The 18,519-nt window shown below is 38.8% G+C and overlaps 1 protein-coding gene across 5 annotated transcripts in view; it reads left to right on the top strand.

The window, feature by feature from the left end:
* The first annotated feature begins 1,905 nt into the window (after positions 1-1,905).
* The window catches only part of dcx (doublecortin), a 63,244-nt gene continuing 46,630 nt past the window's right edge, over positions 1,906-18,519 (top strand). For 2 of the 5 annotated variants that reach the window (XM_031890889.1, XM_004916845.4), the window contains exons 1-2: positions 7,143-7,252; positions 10,617-11,000. In XM_031890889.1, coding sequence (XP_031746749.1) covers positions 10,637-11,000 — 364 coding nt within the window. In that variant the 5' untranslated portion in view covers positions 7,143-7,252; positions 10,617-10,636. Of the gene's footprint in view, positions 1,977-7,141; positions 7,253-10,616; positions 11,001-18,519 lie in introns of those variants that run through there. The other 3 variants (XM_031890888.1, XM_004916848.4, XM_002938781.5) reach the window with 3 other exon arrangements.

Below are 18,519 nucleotides of genomic sequence, written 5' to 3'. Positions count from 1 at the left end.
TGCAGCCAGGTAAATTCCCTACCTGGTAATAGAATCAGATAGAGTTATCTTCCCATACAATGTGCACAAGTCCAGTCACAGATAGAGGACTGTGTGAGGCTCTGTTGGGATTTGAGCCAGGAACCTTCAGGTTTCTAGTTGCTTGCCCTAACCACTTGGCAGCTGAGAACTTTTACTTATTACCTTTCACCTAACTTTTCTAATCTCACCTCAGCATCTTTATTGGTCATATTATAATCTTCCCTGTATAAAGCCTTTTGCTACCTCACCCCCTGTCCTCAGCATTATCTTCTGCTTGAGCAATAAGGCTAGCTCTTTCGTCTGCTCCAGTCCTGCTCCTGAGTCCCTCCCACCCCTGTCTCTACTCCCACTCCATTCCACTCCTCTCCAGTCTGTCACTGACTTTCTGTCACCCCTTTTTGTACCTGTCAGTACTTTAACAGCCCCTTGCCTGAAGGGCTCACATTTTCCCATTCAGAATCCCTCACAGACTGGCCTGGCTACATATATGGGGGAAGAGGCTAGCAGGGCCTTGTTTTACATCAACTGAAGTGGGGGTGAGGGGCCCTCTGTGCCTAGGGTGTCAAACCACAAGGTGTGACTCCTTTAGGCCAGATATCTACCACCGTGGAAAGATCTGATAGTGATAGATGCCTATGAGCAAATAGTACAGTTTGGGCATCATTTAATTAAAAAAATAATGTATATATACCAGGGGTGGGCAAACTTTTTGGCTCACGGGCCACATTTACTCACCCCCGGGCCGGACCGGGCCAGGGCGGCCAGGGCCAGGCCAGCGTTACGCCCCCTTCGTCTCTTTAATTCCGGCCTGCCAATGACACCAAGGGGCTGATTTACTAAGACAAGATTTCGAATCCGAATTGGAAAAATTCCGATTGGAAACGAACATTTTGCGACTTTTTCGTATTTTTTTCGATTTTTTCGGCGTCTTTGCGATTTTTGCGTAAAAACGTGAGTTTTTCGGCGTCTTTCCGCTTTTTGCGTAAAAACGCGAGTTTTTTGGCGTCTTTACGAAAGTTGCGCAAAGTCGCGATTTTTTCGTAGCGTTAACACTTGCGCACAAAGTCGCGCCTTTTTCGTAGCGTTAAAACTTAAAAGGCGCGACGTTTCGCGCAAGTTTTAACGCTACGAAAAAATTGCGACTTTGCGCAACTTTCGTAAAGACGCTGAAAAACTCGCGTTTTTACGCAAAAATCGTAAAGACGCCGAAAAACTCGCGTTTTTACGCAAAAATCGTAAAGACGCCGAAAAAAACGCAAAAAATACGAAAAAGTCGCAAAATTAACGATCATTACGAAAAAAACGCAATCGGACGCATTCGGCCCTTCGTGGGTTAGTAAATGTGCCCCCAAGTCTCGCGTGATGAGACTTGGCGTCGTCGGCGGGCCGGATTAAAAAGGCCAAGGGGCCGGATGTGGCCCGCGGGCCGTAGTTTGCCCACCCCTGATATATACTATATAAGAATCCAACCAAACTGATGGAATCCAGTTACCAAATACTGCACTTGTAAGGTAGAGATTGTAAGGTACAGAATTACTGCTGTCCCATTTTTACCTTCCTTCCTCTTTTTTAAATTTTAATTTTTTTAAATTTACTAGTCCTCAAGGTAATTTAAATTAATTGTATGTACAACAAGAAAAAACAAAATGTGGAATACCATAAGAAAAGTATTTATACTTTGATAAGTGGCAAAGCTTTTTTAATAGCCTACAAGGTATTTTACTGGAAATGAGGTTTGAGGCTATTTGTACATCCCTGGGCTCTCAGCTGTCAGACCTGGTAAGAGGAAGTCAGGCCAACTGAATTACAATCATTTATACTATGTAATTCTCAGACCAATACCCTCTGCACAACAGCTGAGCCATGCAGACCACAGAGAGTTCATCTTCTAACTGATCATCTGCTGCAGCCCATGAGGATTCCTAGGCCTCGCCTTACTCCTGAACTGTGTTGTGGTAAGATATTATTGAGCGACCATTCCTTGGAGTGCAGATCTCAGTTCTCACAGGTTTTGCAGTGCTGCTGGCGTGTAGCTTTGGTAGCACGGAGGAAACCTCCAAGTAGCTGGTATACTACTTAGATATTGCTTTATCAGTTATGGGAAGTATAAGTCATATTTAAGCTAATTTTGTGAACTTATGTTCTTAATACATAAATACAATTAGAATAAAATATATGTTCTAAAGCTTAATACATAAAAACTCATGTACAATTCATTCCTATGGGATTTTTAGAAGTGTATTTATCAAATGGTGAATGGAGTAACCCCTGCATGTTTATTCAATTGTGTAACATTTCGGGGACACGCAGTTCATCAGAACTCTAACACCTATTGATAAATACGCTTCTAAAAATTCCATAGGAATGAATAGAACGTTGGTGAGTTTTTATGTATTGAACTCACATGTTGAGAAATCTGCCCCTTAAGTTACAAATTTCCAATAGAACTAAAACAAACAACTAATAATTTATATTTATTAATAATTCTGTACCGGAACAGTCAATCTGCCCGTCCTGTTCGCCACTGTTGCTAAAGGTAGCCATTGCTAAACTTGGCATGTCTGTATAACTGTTAGACCACCCTCTACATGCATGGCACTGCCATTCGAATTATTGATGGCATTAGAGCTTGCCTCTGGTGAAGGTTTCAGAAACCTTTCCTTTCATCAAAGGTAAAACAACAACACGTTTTGTAAATTACCACTAATTGGCCCATATAGCTGCTAAGTGGATTTTTCTTTCAAATTATTTCTAAACTGCACCATGAATAAAGTCATATATGCTTTAATGTTAAACATAAACCACTGACAGCATCTCAAGTGGAGGGCACACATTTAGGCTTTGTGTACAGTGTTTGTTATGCGCTGCAGTGAGAAGGTTGGCTGCAAGGGTTACTCTTCTCTTTGCTACATAGATTACACTATATACCTAACTGTATTTGCTCCTGTACAGTAAACCATGGGACACAGTTTAGTATATGCAATAGAAAGACCTGGCCCTACAGCAGAATGGTCCACCGTGATTTATAGTTATAGTTAGCTATAGTTCAGCTATACACCACTGGACATTGTTACCAAATAGCCCACTGTGTTAGGTTCTTCTTACAATCCTGATAATAAAAATGATGGAAGAACAAAAGTTCCAGCAGACCAAGCAAAACCCACTTCTAAATAAATTATAGATGTATTAAAGAATAAAAGCAATAATGAACATTTAATATAGCACTATTTCACAGCATAGAAACACTGTGTTATTCAGTGCACCCTGTGGGGGAAACCAGGCAACAATGCTTCATGTACGCTACATTCCCTAGCCAAGTAGCATTACATTGAGCTTATAGAGGCGGTTGTCATCATTTTCACATTCTCATAAAAAATATGTGCCTTTTTGGCTCCAACCTTTGTTTTGTACTGAAAGTGACAGACAAAGGGAAAGTATATTATCATAGATGGCATTACGCACACAAATTTGCAAAATTCTGTAGCTTCATAAAACAGATTGCTGTGTTTATTAAATACCATGCAAAAGCAATAACATGCTTCATTCAAAGAGAGAGCTGCTTCATTCAGAAGCTACAGTCAGTGAAGGTGACTCCTTACTTTACAGAAGAAGCAGTGTGGCAGCTCCAACAGCTATACAACATAAAGAACAGGACTCTGAACCTATTGTCACTGTACTTTGCATAATAAGGGGGCATTTATTAATTTCTGCGCTATTGTGATTTGTTCAGTGCTATTAATAAATCTGTCTAGCAAATAGTTGTACCGATACCCATATGTGTTTATGTATATCTATAATTATTGGACTTTATTTACTATTAGAAAAGTGTTTCTGATCTACTGAATGATTTGTGTTACCAGCACGCGGATTTGCAGCATTAAGGAATGGATAGCTGCTAGTTAGGATACAGTAATGAGTTCCATTACATCATTATTCAACCATTTTCCACTGCAGGTGAATAAACAGGAATGTCTTTTTGACTATTACTGTTATTTGTTTTTCACATATCGAAACATTAGAATAGGAAAAAAGTCATACTAATGTGCATTTTGACCTGTAGAGGTAAAAAAAATGTGCGTTTTGACCATACTACCTAGCTGTTGGTAATGTGGGATTGGCGGGGAGGACTATTTTTTTTACAGTAAAGTAGAAAGACATATTTACCATTTTGGATTTGGCAGAATTTTTACTTTACAAGAATATTTTGTTTTCTGGGGTCTTCTTACTGTTAGGAGTCTTACAACATAAAACACACATAGAGGGTGCTTATTCTGTAGCAACCTGACTAACAGCCATTAAATTTGGTATGAACCGTTTTTATTCTGAGGTCTCTACATGGCACATATTTATTCCTATGGTATTCCTTTGCATACTTGTTCAGAAGAGCCCTGGCATTCGTGTTTTGTATGTTTTATGTTAGTATGGTAGGCTATGTGAGATGTATGAGGCTGTAAAATGCAAGGTTTGAGAACAGTTTTAGGAATTTTATAAAAAAACACTAAGTTGTGTAACATGGTTGTGTAATCTTATGCATACTGTGTAAAAAACTTTTCAGTAGACCCCTGGTATTCATATTAAATGGGGTTTTGGTGTTAAACATATTTTTGTGACTTTAACCCACACAAAATGCAGTAAATGTGTTGATTTTGCAGTAGCTGAAGTGACCTCCATGACAATTCCTATCCGCCATACCATTCCATACTGTGTAGTTTAAGACCCCTGCCATACCTTGTAGTTTAAGACCCCTGGCATACCGTCTAGTTTAAGATCCCTGACATTCAAAATTAGGATGTTTTACCATGATATCTTATGATTGGGGGGATAAGGTAGAAAGCCTTTTTTAGGTAAACACAGTAGTGGCCATTAACTATGTTCAGGGTAGAGTGCAAAGTGTAAAACAGTGCCCTGCCCTTCATGTAGGACAATTGCCTCAGGTTGGTATCCTCCCCTCTGCCCCTTACCACCCCTCTAACTTGCGCATCACTGAGATATGCAAGCAGGTTCAGAATTAGGTATAGGCAGAAGAGGCATGTTCCTACGGCACAACAGAGCGGGTGGTGCAAGCACATGCCTTTTCTGCCTACCCTTACCTCAGCTTTCTATTATTGCGTCTCTTGGGCTGGCTGCAGCCCCTGTTAACGCTCTTCACTATCACAAATTGACTTGCCACTACTGTTTGTCACAGGGGGTTGAAGAATGGGGCAATTGAATGCTGCTTACATTACACTGGCACTCATGCTCAGTTACACTCCTCTTGGCATCGCATTACCATGTGGGGCACCGAAGGGCATGGGCTTGCCTTGGGTACCTTTGGCCTGGCACTGTATACAAATTAGGGAGCACTAGTGGGCACAGATCAGAACTGGGACCTATACAGGGCTGTCTTGCCCTGTAACTACACTCTGCACAGGCAGACACAGGACAGAAATACTCATTGAATGAGCACTAAGGATTATAGCTTTGCTTCTCTTAGTGCTCTTACACTTTCATTTAAGTTCCAAACATATAGCCCTTGATATGACTATATTAACACAAAGGTGCGTATTTAAAAAAAGAAATGTAAAATGGTTTATGCAAAAAACAGGTGTTAAAATTAATGTAAGATAAATATGTATTTATACAGCACACATGTCATTACCAAAGCACTTATTGTGCTATAATAGTGTGATTTTTATTCTATCAAGATGATGCCATTATATACACCACTTCAGGTCTGCCCTGGCCTATTCTATTGAAGACAATAGGACAAATTCAGGTGGCAAAGAAATTATCATGAAAAGTAGTGATAACAAAACTTGTAAAAAGTAAATAAAATCATTGCCCTTCTTTATAAGCAGACTTTCGCATGGTACGCTGTGGCAATGTTTGGTGTATCGTAACCTTTTTTACTTTACACATTTTTCTAAATACACCCCTATATTTCTTTATTCTGAATCTACTGTGAGTACAATATCCACTTTTTAAATATATTTTCTTATAAAACATTCCTTCCAGCAGTACGTGAGATTTAGAGCGTAATTACCTGTATTTGATGTGCAGAGTATTAGTCATTATTTGGCTTGACAAGTTACTTGGACTGCCTTTAACAATCTTCTCCTTTTCAGGATTTGGGCTAAATTGGCTTTTGGCTGAAAAGATGATTTTGAGAAAGGAGCAGATGTTTTTGAGGCTTATAGGTCTATCAAGCCTCAAGTGAGCGCACCAAATGTTAAAAAATAGATGAGATGGGGCTGCTCACATAGCAGCATCACATACACAAATAGAAGCCCTGTGGACCCCCCCTTATTAAAGGGAAATTTCACCCAAACACAAATTGAGCTTTTTGAAAAGTAAACACAATTTTTAAGGAATTTTGCAACATAGTTCCTGCATGATGTCTGTAAGTCTGTGTTGTAACATCAATGTGTTAGACCCTCCTCCTCTGCCAGGATCAAATGATGCAGAAAGAACAGCTTTGCAGTTGGATTTCAGCCTATAAAAATTGTATTTATTCATACTTTTTGAAGGAACAAATTATAACAAAAGGTATATTAGGAATTTCTGTGTTGTGTGGAGCTTTTTAACAAATTTTGGTTCTGATGTTCCTCTTTAATGGAGGTTATGGTAGAAGCAACATTAAATACATGAGTTTCCTTTGTGGCTCCTGTTCTAGAATTAATCTGTGCTCAGTCTATAAGAATGGGCTATTTGGCAACATGTCCTTGCAAATGAGAAGCACTTAGCCAAGCACCTCTATCTATTCCCTATCTATCTGATATAAAGATTACATAAAAAACTATATGCTGTACTAAGAATACATTTTTATGAAGGGCTTTGGGTTTTTTTTATTTTTAAAATATATATTGAAATTAAAAAATAAATGCCGACACAATGCAAAAAGCAGCATAATGCCACAAAGGCAATATGTGGGGTAAATATATGTGAATAAGGGTAAATCTTTTTAAAGTGCTGTGTAACATATTGGCACGTTATTATTAATAGCACATTAGGGCTGTAGGGCAGGTCTGTGACTCAGGCTGTCACTAGGAATGATGAGTCAGGGAGTCAGATGGGGGTTAACTGGAGGAAGCAGGAGGAGTTTTGCGCTATACAAGGCACTAGGACCTGGGAGCAGATGAGTTGGGCTGGCAGGAATCCCTTGGCTTGGAGCTGGGATAACAAAGGCAGACTGAGAATAGCAGTCATTCCAGCAGCAGCAGCATCCTCAGCCTGTACCAGCAGCAGCACCACGGTGAGTCCCTGCTTTCCACTAGTAAGCATGTTTGCTCTTTCTAATCTCTTTGCCTGGCAGATGGTGATAACTTGGCATTTCAGAGCTCCCTGTTCCAGATCCCATTGACAGAAGAGAGACTGAATAAGCCATTAAAGCACATTTAGTGGGGCAGCATCTGATTTGGGTGGGGGGTATTAGTGCCATTTACCAGGCACAGTAACAGCAGCCATCAGAGACTTGAGTCGCATTTCCATGTAGATTGTGACAACCTGACAGTTTGATTTCACCCTGCATTATAGAAGCAGTAATTATATACTGTGTGTCAGGCACATGAGGGGTTAAACTGCAGATTGGGGGAAGGAAAGGGTCTTACTCCAGAGAGGCGACAGACAGAGAATGGAATTATGCTCATGTATCTCAGACTGGTTGTTAAGGTAACAGCCCCAAGGGGAGCAGCTAGCGAATCTGTGAATTACAGCATGGGCTGGTACGGGGGAGTCTTCCTCAGCAGACAGGCATAGAATGGTGCATTTCAATGAGACATAATGATTTGTGGTGAATTCAGATTATTAATTGATATTATTTATGTGGCAGATTGACATTTAAAGTGGTTTGCTAAACCCATCATTTATGCAATCAGAAGCACTACTGCACAAGGTAGCGCAGGCATAGCTTACTAAAGAATGCCAATAATCTCACTGAGTGGGATCTACTATGGAGACAATGAAGTGTGCAATGCAGGAACAGGTGTGGGTTTCTCCTCTCCATATCTGTGTGTATCGGAACATGTTCTCCCCCACCCACCTTGCACAGTAAAATGGGAGGTTTAGGGTGGCCTGAAAACATGTGCTCCATGCAGTGAGAAAATGGGAGAGGCCAATTGTTACAGCAGTTTAACCCCCAGAGGCAGCTCGGTAGCATTATGTCTGTTTTATTGCTGCCACAGTTATATGTTTAAATGTGAATGGTAAGGCATGAGCTATCTGTGCCATGCTGGCACCCCCTTCCCACTGCAGATCAATGACTGGTCACTGCCTCTAATGTCACTGGATTTCACTCCTGGCTTAGGGTTGCCATTGTCTCATTTGTGGCAGCAGAAGGACAGCATTATACTTAAATTTGACTTGCTAATCCCCAGTGGGATTCGGTTGTGTGTAGGAGTGAGTGGGTGTGGACAGGCTTGGTGCTGCACATTATTGATCTGTAATCCTTTGTTAGTGCGTCCTGCAACTGAACATATATCCCACTGATCTTTACTGCTGTACAGGCACTGATAATTGGCTGCTGGGCAGATCAGTGAATGATTTTATTTTTTTATTCGATGGCTAATTAATGATTGTAGAGTCCAAATCTGTCATCTATAGATCTATCATCTATTGCTCATCTGCTCATGGTCTATTTATATATAATGACTATATCTATCTATAACTATCTATCTATCTATCTATCTCTATATCTATCTTTCTTTCATGTAGTCTGTCAGTCACTTGCTATTTGCACAACTTATGTGACAGTCTTTGCACGTTAAACCTTATTACAATGCCGCATTATTAAATACATTAATCATTTTCAGATTTATAATGAATGTAGTGTATTTCCATTCTATATACACTTCTTTTGTGACACCTGTACCTCCAGTAAATGTTCTTTTCTCGCCGGAATGTACACCATTTTTAATGCTGATCATAGGCAGGTCCTCCTTATGCAATTTATATTGCCTTACCCTGGCAATATGCTGACCTCCCCACCTCTGGTAACAGGGTTTTTGTGGGATATGGCATGTGGTAATTGCCTTCGCTGTGGCATCTCTCAGCCGTGGCAACTGATTCCTTTGTGTTGACTGAGGCTGCGGCAGAATGAAAGAGATGACATCATGGCACATGTGCAAGGAATGCCTACAGTATGTATGTAGGAAATGTGCAAAAGGATTATAGAGTACACCTGCTCCTGATGGTGGAGTCACATGGAGAACACAATTGGATTTGCTTGGAAAGTAATATTGATTTAAGCAGGAAACCCTTAACACCACCCCCGCCACAAAAAAATAAAGCCCTGATTAATATGCGGCGAGTGCATTTAGATGAAAAGCCATCAATTTGTGTTAAAGAGCAACTACACCCAAACCGCTGTTTTTAGCAAAGTGAAATAAATGTAATTCTAAGCTACTTTTCACCTTGTCTACTAAAAAAACCAATAAAACATTAAATAAACCCATTAGGATTGATTTGCCTCCAATACGGATTACTTATATCTTAGTTGGGATCAAATACAACTAAGATATAATTATTAATTTATTATTACAGAGAAAAAGGAAATCAATTTGAAAAATCTGAATTATTTGATTTAAATAGAGTCCATGGGAGAAAGGCTTTCTGTAATTTGGAGCTTTCTACATAACGGGTTCCTGGATAACAGATCCCATACCTGTACGTTCATTTAAGCTCTTCAGTGGTTTTAAAGTTATCCATATATACTGTATATATATATAATTGCCCTGAAGAGCAGTATGTGTTTATCCCTTTCCCAACATTGCAGCTGGGATGTCAGTTTACATGGTCTCAGGAGTCAGAACCAACAGAGCAAAGAATATAAAGAGCCAGACAGATATTGCTTTCAAAAACTTTCAAACCACTGAAATGTATATTGGAACATTGCTTATAAATAAATATGTTTTCATTTGGTGGAACGGCTTCTTGTTCAGATTTCCTTTTCTTTGTGTCAAAATCCAAATCTTGGGGATAGAAGAGATATTTCATTATAGACAGCTGTATATACAGTATAAAGGGGAACTCCCAAAACAATAGTGCAGAAATATGTGGAGAATGTTTATAAAAAAGTCCTTGCTTGTACGGGTTGATTTCTTTCCATGACTTTCTTTGTGATGAGGCCGCCGTCTCCTTTCTCCTTAATGAGACTGAACTGATTTTGTTATAACAGAGCAGTTTGCTGCCTGACTGCATGGGAGTAAGTGGGTGTGGCTGACATACATTTAATGCCTATGTATATCCACATTTATTTTAATGAGGTCTTCCTAAGTGCACAATAGTAGCACCGTAGGGATGTTACTGCTCCAAAACAAAGCTTCGATAAATCACATCACCAAGGAAAAGCTTTACTCATCAATCTTTGATGCCCAGACAGAACAGGTTTATATGGGCTCAGGTGTTAATTCTGGTTTTTCCATGCTGCTTCGCTCAATTAGCTGGCCCAGCACTTATCTGTTAGCTCAGTACATTTACTTTGCCTATTAATTATTCACAAACTTTGAGTAACATGAGAATTTGCTGCTAAAGACTAAAAGGAATTATTTATGCTACCAGGGGGGTGGTGTTATTGTCTGGTTGGATGTTACATTTATATTCTTGGATGGATATTTCTCTAGATTTCCAGAGGAAGTGAGAAATGGAGCTTGACTTTGGCCACTTTGATGAGAGGGATAAGACTTCCAGGAACGCACGAGCATCTCGAATGAATGGCTTGCCTAGCCCTACTCACAGCGCCCACTGCAGCTTCTACCGGACCCGGACCCTGCAGGCGCTGAGCAACGAGAAGAAGGCCAAAAAGGTCCGGTTCTACCGCAATGGAGATCGCTACTTCAAGGGGATTGTCTATGCGGTGTCCTCTGACAGATTCCGAAGTTTTGATGCGCTGTTGGCTGATCTAACCAGGTCGCTTTCTGATAACATTAATCTGCCCCAGGGGGTTCGCTTTATCTACACCATTGATGGAATGAACAAGATAGCCAACATGGATGAGTTAGAGGAAGGTAAGTCCACCAAATGATTTAACAAAAAAATGCAACAACAGTTGTGTTATGACTCCTTAGTAAATGAGCCCCATTGGGGTATGGGATAATTGATTTGTCATCCTCTCAGTTTGGATGCAACATCTATTATACAGGAGTTCCATTTGCAGCAGATTTCGCAGCCCAAATGATGAATAGAAATGTTTTATTTAATGGTATAACCCTGGCAGTAAAATGGTTGGCAGAATATGTTTATCGATTGGCAATTACAAGGTTCATGTATATAAAATGGATATGGTCTTTAAAGTCATAGTGCAAACCAAATGTATTTACCTTTCCACTGCTCCGGGGGATTGGTTATTTAGAGCAACATATGATTCATTATATGATTTCTGTTTCATAGAAGAATGTACAGAATTATGTCATAATTGGCCATAAGTGCAAAAATCAGGATTTGGGGTTGACCTGGATAAGGAATGGCCATTGTCTCTGGATATGAGGTTCATCAACTTGCTAAATGCTTCGCTAACTTAGTTTTACACAAGTTCGCTCCTTGGCTGGAGGATGTAGTTAAGAAGCCAAGTGGTATTTAAACTTAGGCCTGTGATAATAATAAAACCATACAGGGATTTTGGCTGCCCCCCAAGTGCATTCCATATTTCCAATATATGACATCATATTTAATAAAGTGTGGCTCAGAGGCACGTGGATATATATGGTAAAACTAATCCAAGTCATTCAATGGAAAATGTTGCAGTGCTCTAGAGTAATTCTATACATATGGACTTATGGCAGCCCTCCATCTCACTAATGTGAAACAATAGCAGGGAATAAAAAGTCTTCTACAAGATACGTCAGTCTTGGAGATTGTTGAGGACCCTAAAATTAAAAATTCACCCACAAATGTATTTAATTAGAGGTCCCTAAGTATTCCCACAAGCCCATCATTGGATAGAGAATACAGCATACCTTTCAACATTTTAGAAACTGAAAAGCGGGACGGCTGTTCTGAACAAAAAGCCACGCCCCCTTAGTTTACATGTCTGCCCTCAAAAATACGCCCCTTTTTACGTCATGTTTGCACGTACAGCCTTACAAATTTGCCACAGGTCTGAGGTCTGTGAATATGAATTGTCAGCCATCTATAGACTTTCTGATAATGCTGGACATTTAATAGGTAATCCAGGACTGCGTGCAGCCAGCATAAATTCGGGACTGTCCCGCACAATGAGAGACACTTGGGAGGTATGATACAGGTATACATATGGGTATAAATATCCTAAAGTTCTCCCATAGAGTTCATTAAAGCAAATAACTTGTTTTTTCCTTTGGAATAATAAACCAGTACTTTGTACTTGTTGGTCACTAAACTGCATGGATCCTATTGGGTTTCTTTCATGTTAAAATTATTTTTAGTAGAGTTAAGTTATGGTGATCCGAACATTGTGTTGGTACTGAATAGGTTAATCATGTGAGACAAGTCAGGAACATGGAAAGAGTCCAGGTAGCAAGAAGCACACTTATTTGTGTATAAGGTAGTGATTCCCAGATATTGAACCCCCTCCTACCATGGAGGCTCAACTTGTAGGCCAGTAAGGGTGAGATTTTTGGGAGAATTCCTATTTGCTCCTCTAGACAGTCCTGTATGCCCAGTTGAATATTGTTGGGGGCGGGTGGTTAAGCTTTACACATATTTTTTCAAGTAGATATATTTTTAAAACTATGGCTGATACAGTTATGTTTTCATATCTATAACCTTGTTATGTGCAAAGGGATTCCCAGACCTCAAGAAGGGGTTTGATGTCAACAAGTCTAAAAACCATTGACATAAGATAAAATTGGATTCCTTCTCCTATTCTACCCTATGTGCAATGATCTATATAGCCCCATTCCAAGTGCACATTTTTGTTTAATTATATAGGCTACATAACAAGATTTAAAGGTAAATCCCTCAAGTCTAAAATATGTAGAGGGACTCATTAAGTTCTAATGGCTAAAGCTGACCTGCCAAGTGTGTTTAAGTGCTACTTTTTCACTAAACTATAAAGAAATAATAATCAGATGAGATTACTGTACGGATACATTTTGTTCGTACATTCAAATGAAAGGGTTTATCACATAGAGGCAAAGTTGCTTAAAATGGAGAATCCTGAAGGATTAGCAACAATTTGTGTAAAAGAAAAAGTATATATAATGATGAGGATTTATAAATCAACCTTATAGTTACAAATGTTTATGGACACTTCCTCTGGGATACACTCCTTAGTGCCTGGGATACAATGGGGATAGAGGGAAACCCAAGGAAAAAAGAGAATGGTATCAAGGCACAGGGACAAGAGGAATATATCTGAAAAGCTAACCCTGGCTTTATTTCACCTACAGATGTTAGTTTTATATATATATATATAGATATAAATATAAAAGTGGAAAGATGTTTAACTTTTAGCTCCTGTGCACAGTCCCTCTTCATAGCCACATGCCCCTCCACTGCCCCTCGCTTAATTGTTCTCCCCTATGAAGGTGGTGGTGGTGATCCCCTTTAATCTTTTATTTATGTCATAAAACACAAAGTGTGTTCTTGTGGTCCCTGTACCCTTTCTCAAGCACAGTAAAAAATACAACATGTTTATAGAAATAAGCATGGGTCAACATCTTTAAAGCCCAATTATCCACAAGACTAACCTATTTCTCTTTCAGTCTCTCTCTCAGTCTATCACTCTGTCCACCCAAATGTTCCTGGACTAAAACTTCTAGCATTTTCCAAAGTATTTTCAAAGGTTATAGCATGGAAGAGCTGTAGTGTGACAACCATAAAGATAACAAAAAACCTCCTCTACGGCAAAAAGTCCACTTAATGCAAGATGATCCTCAAATGAAAATAGAAAAGCAAGTGACTGTATGAATGTGGTGCAAAACCATTTCTTGTTCCATTTATATATATAATCTTTGCTGTTTTCACCATTCCCATGCAGTCAGAGGTCCCTCCATTTTGCCTTGTAGACAGCTGTAGTAGCTGGAGCTTTGGGATCTGTGGGGGGTCAGAGCAGGAGGCTTGTATACTATGGTATAATGTATAATTATAATACTGCAGGGTTTAGGGTTAGAACTAGTCAGCAGTACCTATAGATCTCATTTTTCAAGGTTATTTGTCCAGACTGACAGATGGCCTACCACTTAACTGAGCTGCCGTGTGTTGTTGGGTGATAGGTAAATGAGGTTCATTTTTCAAGGGAGCTGCATGCCCATGTCTATATGATTTATATGCAGAATCCACAGCACTAGGCAAGGACATAATTAAATGGCATAGCAGTAGAACATCAGCCATTTCCAGATTTGGGAATTTTTAATCCAAGTTAAGAAATGTTCCATGGTTTCATTAAATGCAAGTGTGCCTATAGATCTGATACCGTGTGATTGGGCAGGAGAGGCTGCACATGTCGTGCATGGTGTTTCAGCTGTGGATGGTATCAAGGTGGTATGCTTCTAACATCCAGTTATTAATGGCTGGCTTCTCATAGAATGTCTCTGCTGGATTGACACAGAATTCCTGAAATTGCCTGAGACCCAACCCTGTGGGAAATTATAGTGAGAGCGCACCCACCTCCGCAAATCCACATGACATTCAGGGACAGATTTATCAGCATTTGAATTATAGGTTTTGAAACAATTAAAGGTTTTCTGAGCTTAAGAGTTTGAGATTTATTAAGCAAACAAAACTTGAATAGCTTGAATGCAAAAATTTGGCATCTAGAAGCTTGTGACTTTATGTAGAAGTCAAAGGGAGCACATATTCGAGTTAAGTGAGTTTTCGAGTTTTTGCAGATTAATAAAACTACTTGAAGATTCACAAATGTAGGTTTTGATAAATATGTCTCTAAATGTATGCAAAAATCCACTGTAAAATTTGGCAAATTATTGGCACATATTTACACATATTCTTTGGTGTAAATTCTGTATGTAGGGTAATAACTATGTGTGCCAAAGTTACACTTGTCAAGTCCATTGAAGCATAACTCTAGCTCAGGACTCCTGTGTCGCTTCATGTACAGGTACCAAACCTGGAATATAAATTCTGGAATTATTTTGCGCACAGTGCTACATGATATTATAACAAAGATGATCATAATGATATGATAAACACAGTAGAATCCCCATTATGTTTTTCAGGGGACCAGGTAAAAATTGTATATAATCTGGGAAAATATAAAATCAGGAAAATTTGTTAAAGCAACTTATTCTTCAAGTACTCAAAGAATATAAGTACAGGAGTCAGCTTTACTGTGAAATATTTACTGTGTCAATGGCAAGGGTTAAGCAGTGTAGCATTAAAGGAAACTATACCCCCAGAATGATTACTTAACCAACAGATAGTTTATATTATTCAAGTGACCTATTAAAGAATCTTTAACAATAGCTTTCTGAAGTTGCTCGGACGACTTTGGAAAGCCGAAGCAAAACATATGTTTTCCTAACAATGATTTACATTACCGCCAGTAGGAAAGCATTCAGAGAAGATTAGTCGCCACACCTAAAGGAGATTAATTGCGGGGCAACTAATCACTCTGTGTGTCATTGGCCTAAAAGAATAAGAGGATGCAGTCTGAATACTATAATTTTTATTTAATAAAAGTACAGCTCATGGTATTAAGATTGGGCATGACACAAAGAATGCCATCTAATTCATCCATAATGGCTTTGGACCAGATTTCAGGGGTAGATATAAGGTTTATTACAGCCCAGATTGCTACAGACTTGGAAGGCTGGTAGAGTATTTAACTGAAACTAAGTACAGCTGCTGGAATATTACATTGGCTGTTTATAATACTTCTTCCTTGCAGGAAAAATACATATTCTATATTAATGGGATTCTACAGGGTTATAAAAATTGAAATAAAAAAGATAAAGCAAGAGCATGCTGAGAATGCACACACAGAGAATTTAGTTTGACACATATTTGGAACCCATTTAGATGACCTAAATTAACATGGAATGGTCTGTGTGGTATATTACATGAACACATATATATGCTTTTTTAAAAAATGTTTTTCAACACTTGTGATGTGACTTCTGCGCTACATCTATGGTGGGACAGTGGAATTATCTGTTTCTCCTTTCCCCCCCTTTTTGTGACATGACATTTAAACCCTGGCCAAAGACACATTTGTAATCACATCAGGAATGCTACAATACAATATAATACAATATAATGACAATGCATTAGGCAAATAAGGACTTAAAGTAACCTATAGCAGGCAATTAGCAGGTAGCATTTAAAGAGCTGCTGTCTGAAAGCAGAAGTCTGCATGGTTGCTATGGGTTACTAGCCCTTTGCCCCTGATGTAACATTGCCACTAATCTGCAGTCTGTAAGGAGATGTGGCATTTGGATTTAACCTTTTGTCTGCTGGCTGAGCAGGCTGCTGTGTTAATCATGTGTTGCCCTAGAAAGTGGCAATTCATATAGAATGACACAGAATACGGAAATGCAGTGTCATTGGTATTACCATCGCTGGCAGGGGAAGGGTTAAGCAAGCCCAAAAAATACTTTCTTTGAGCTTTTGAAGGTGCCTACCTTTAAGATATATCTGGGCACATTTACATCTTGCTTCATGGTTTCCATGGCCAAGATTCTACCTCATCATTAAAGTGCTACATCTTAATTTCATCACCACTGAATAATTGCCTTAGGATTATTGTAAAACCCAAATATTGAATGTAAGTAAGGTGCTAAATATTAATGTGTCATAATATACCATTTAGCACCTCCGTATTAAATGCACCACATTTATAAGATGCTTATATAACTGTAACTATCATTTTGCAATAGCGATGGGGTGGTAGTTGAAGTGGTCCATGCCATAGCTTGCTGGTCTTTTAATATAATATCTATTTGTTGTAGGCACAGGCATATTGTTATGTCATTCTCCACCATTTGCTATTAATGAAATCAATATGATATACAGTACATTTTATAAACACATTTTCAAAGGTATATTGTCATCAAAAGTGGGAATAATTACTCTTTAAAAGGCAAAATGTATCTATTCCCACATGCATTTTGTACAGCATACACACACACCCAAGTTTTTGACTTGTAACTGAATAGAACTCAATGGAACATTTGTCAAACCCTGTATATATAAATGGAAGTGTAAGGGGTTAATTATATGACTTTCTTTCATAAATATTTAGGGGATTTTTGGAAGAATAATAAAGAGAGGAATTTACACAGAGCAGAATTCAAAAGGAAACCATGGTAGTGTAATATTACCCTCACTGTAGCAATCCAAGGCAAACATATGCTTGCAGCATGCACACACCCATGTGTCATATTCATAGAACTGATTCTCGTCATGTGTGTGTGTGACCCTGGACTGATCAGTTTGGCTAATCAACCCCATGGCTTCCTGGCCAAAAAGAGAAAAGTAGAATATTACAATGTACATGGACAGACTGCTCAGACAAATTGCATTGTTCCTTGATTCTGGTTCAGTTGCTTCTAGATTTAAAATTCAAATGCCAAAGACATCACCGAGTATTCAGCCTGGGGTGAGGGTCTGAGTCTTTTTCTTGAATACAGACTGCATTTCTAATCACATGGGCATCTCACAAATGGCAAAATGACTTTAGATGTAGAAGGAGGACTCTGCTGAATTGCGAAGGTTCTGATGTATGCATGAGAACGCAGACTCCATAGCTAATTAATTGTATGTCTTTGGCAAGATAAATGGATCCATTACTAACAATTCCCTCAGCAGCTTTCTGATTTCCTGGAAACAAAACACTCATTTCTTACTTCTTGCCCAGTGAACATTGCACAAAGTCAATAGGCAGCAACGCCATACACACAGTACTTTGGGTTTCCACCTGGCTGGTAAAACTCATATTTGGTGCCAATGTTATTAATAGGGAAAAGGATATAACATATAGGAAGACCAATATATATATATATATATATATATATTTCCAGAAAAGGTGACAGCCATAGTAGTAACCCCTAACTACATGCCCTGTATCCCTATCCCAGCAGCTAAACAAAACTTACCTTACAGCCCACTACTCATGTTCTTGCATTTAAATTTCAATTCAACCTTCTATGTGTTAGCAAAAGTATATAATTCTATTTGACATCACATCTTGAGCTTCCTACAAGCTCAAACTTGTTTTACCTCCAAAAATTAATTACATCTTAGCTGGGAACAAGTACAAGGTACTGTTTTACTATTACAGAGAAAAAGGAAATAATTTTTAAAAATTAGAATTATTTGCTTATAATGGAGTCTATGGGAGATGGCCTTCCCATAATTTGAAGCTTTCTGGATAATGGTTCTCTGTATCACATACTTGTACAAATACATCCAATTGCTGTTTATTATTTGAAAAGCAAACAGACAAAACTGAGTTTTTGACAAGTGCTTGTACACCCAGGTGTTTTTTATGTGTTTACAAACACTTGTCATTTACAAACACAACCCTTTATACTACTGGCTTATGCATGTCAAGTGTAAGAAAATGCACAAAAAAACGAGATGAAACACAAA

Source organism: Xenopus tropicalis, chromosome 8 (assembly GCF_000004195.4).
Source record: "Xenopus tropicalis strain Nigerian chromosome 8, UCB_Xtro_10.0, whole genome shotgun sequence".
Taxonomy (NCBI): Eukaryota; Metazoa; Chordata; class Amphibia; order Anura; family Pipidae; genus Xenopus; species Xenopus tropicalis.
This window is presented reverse-complemented; position numbering and strand designations above follow the sequence as displayed.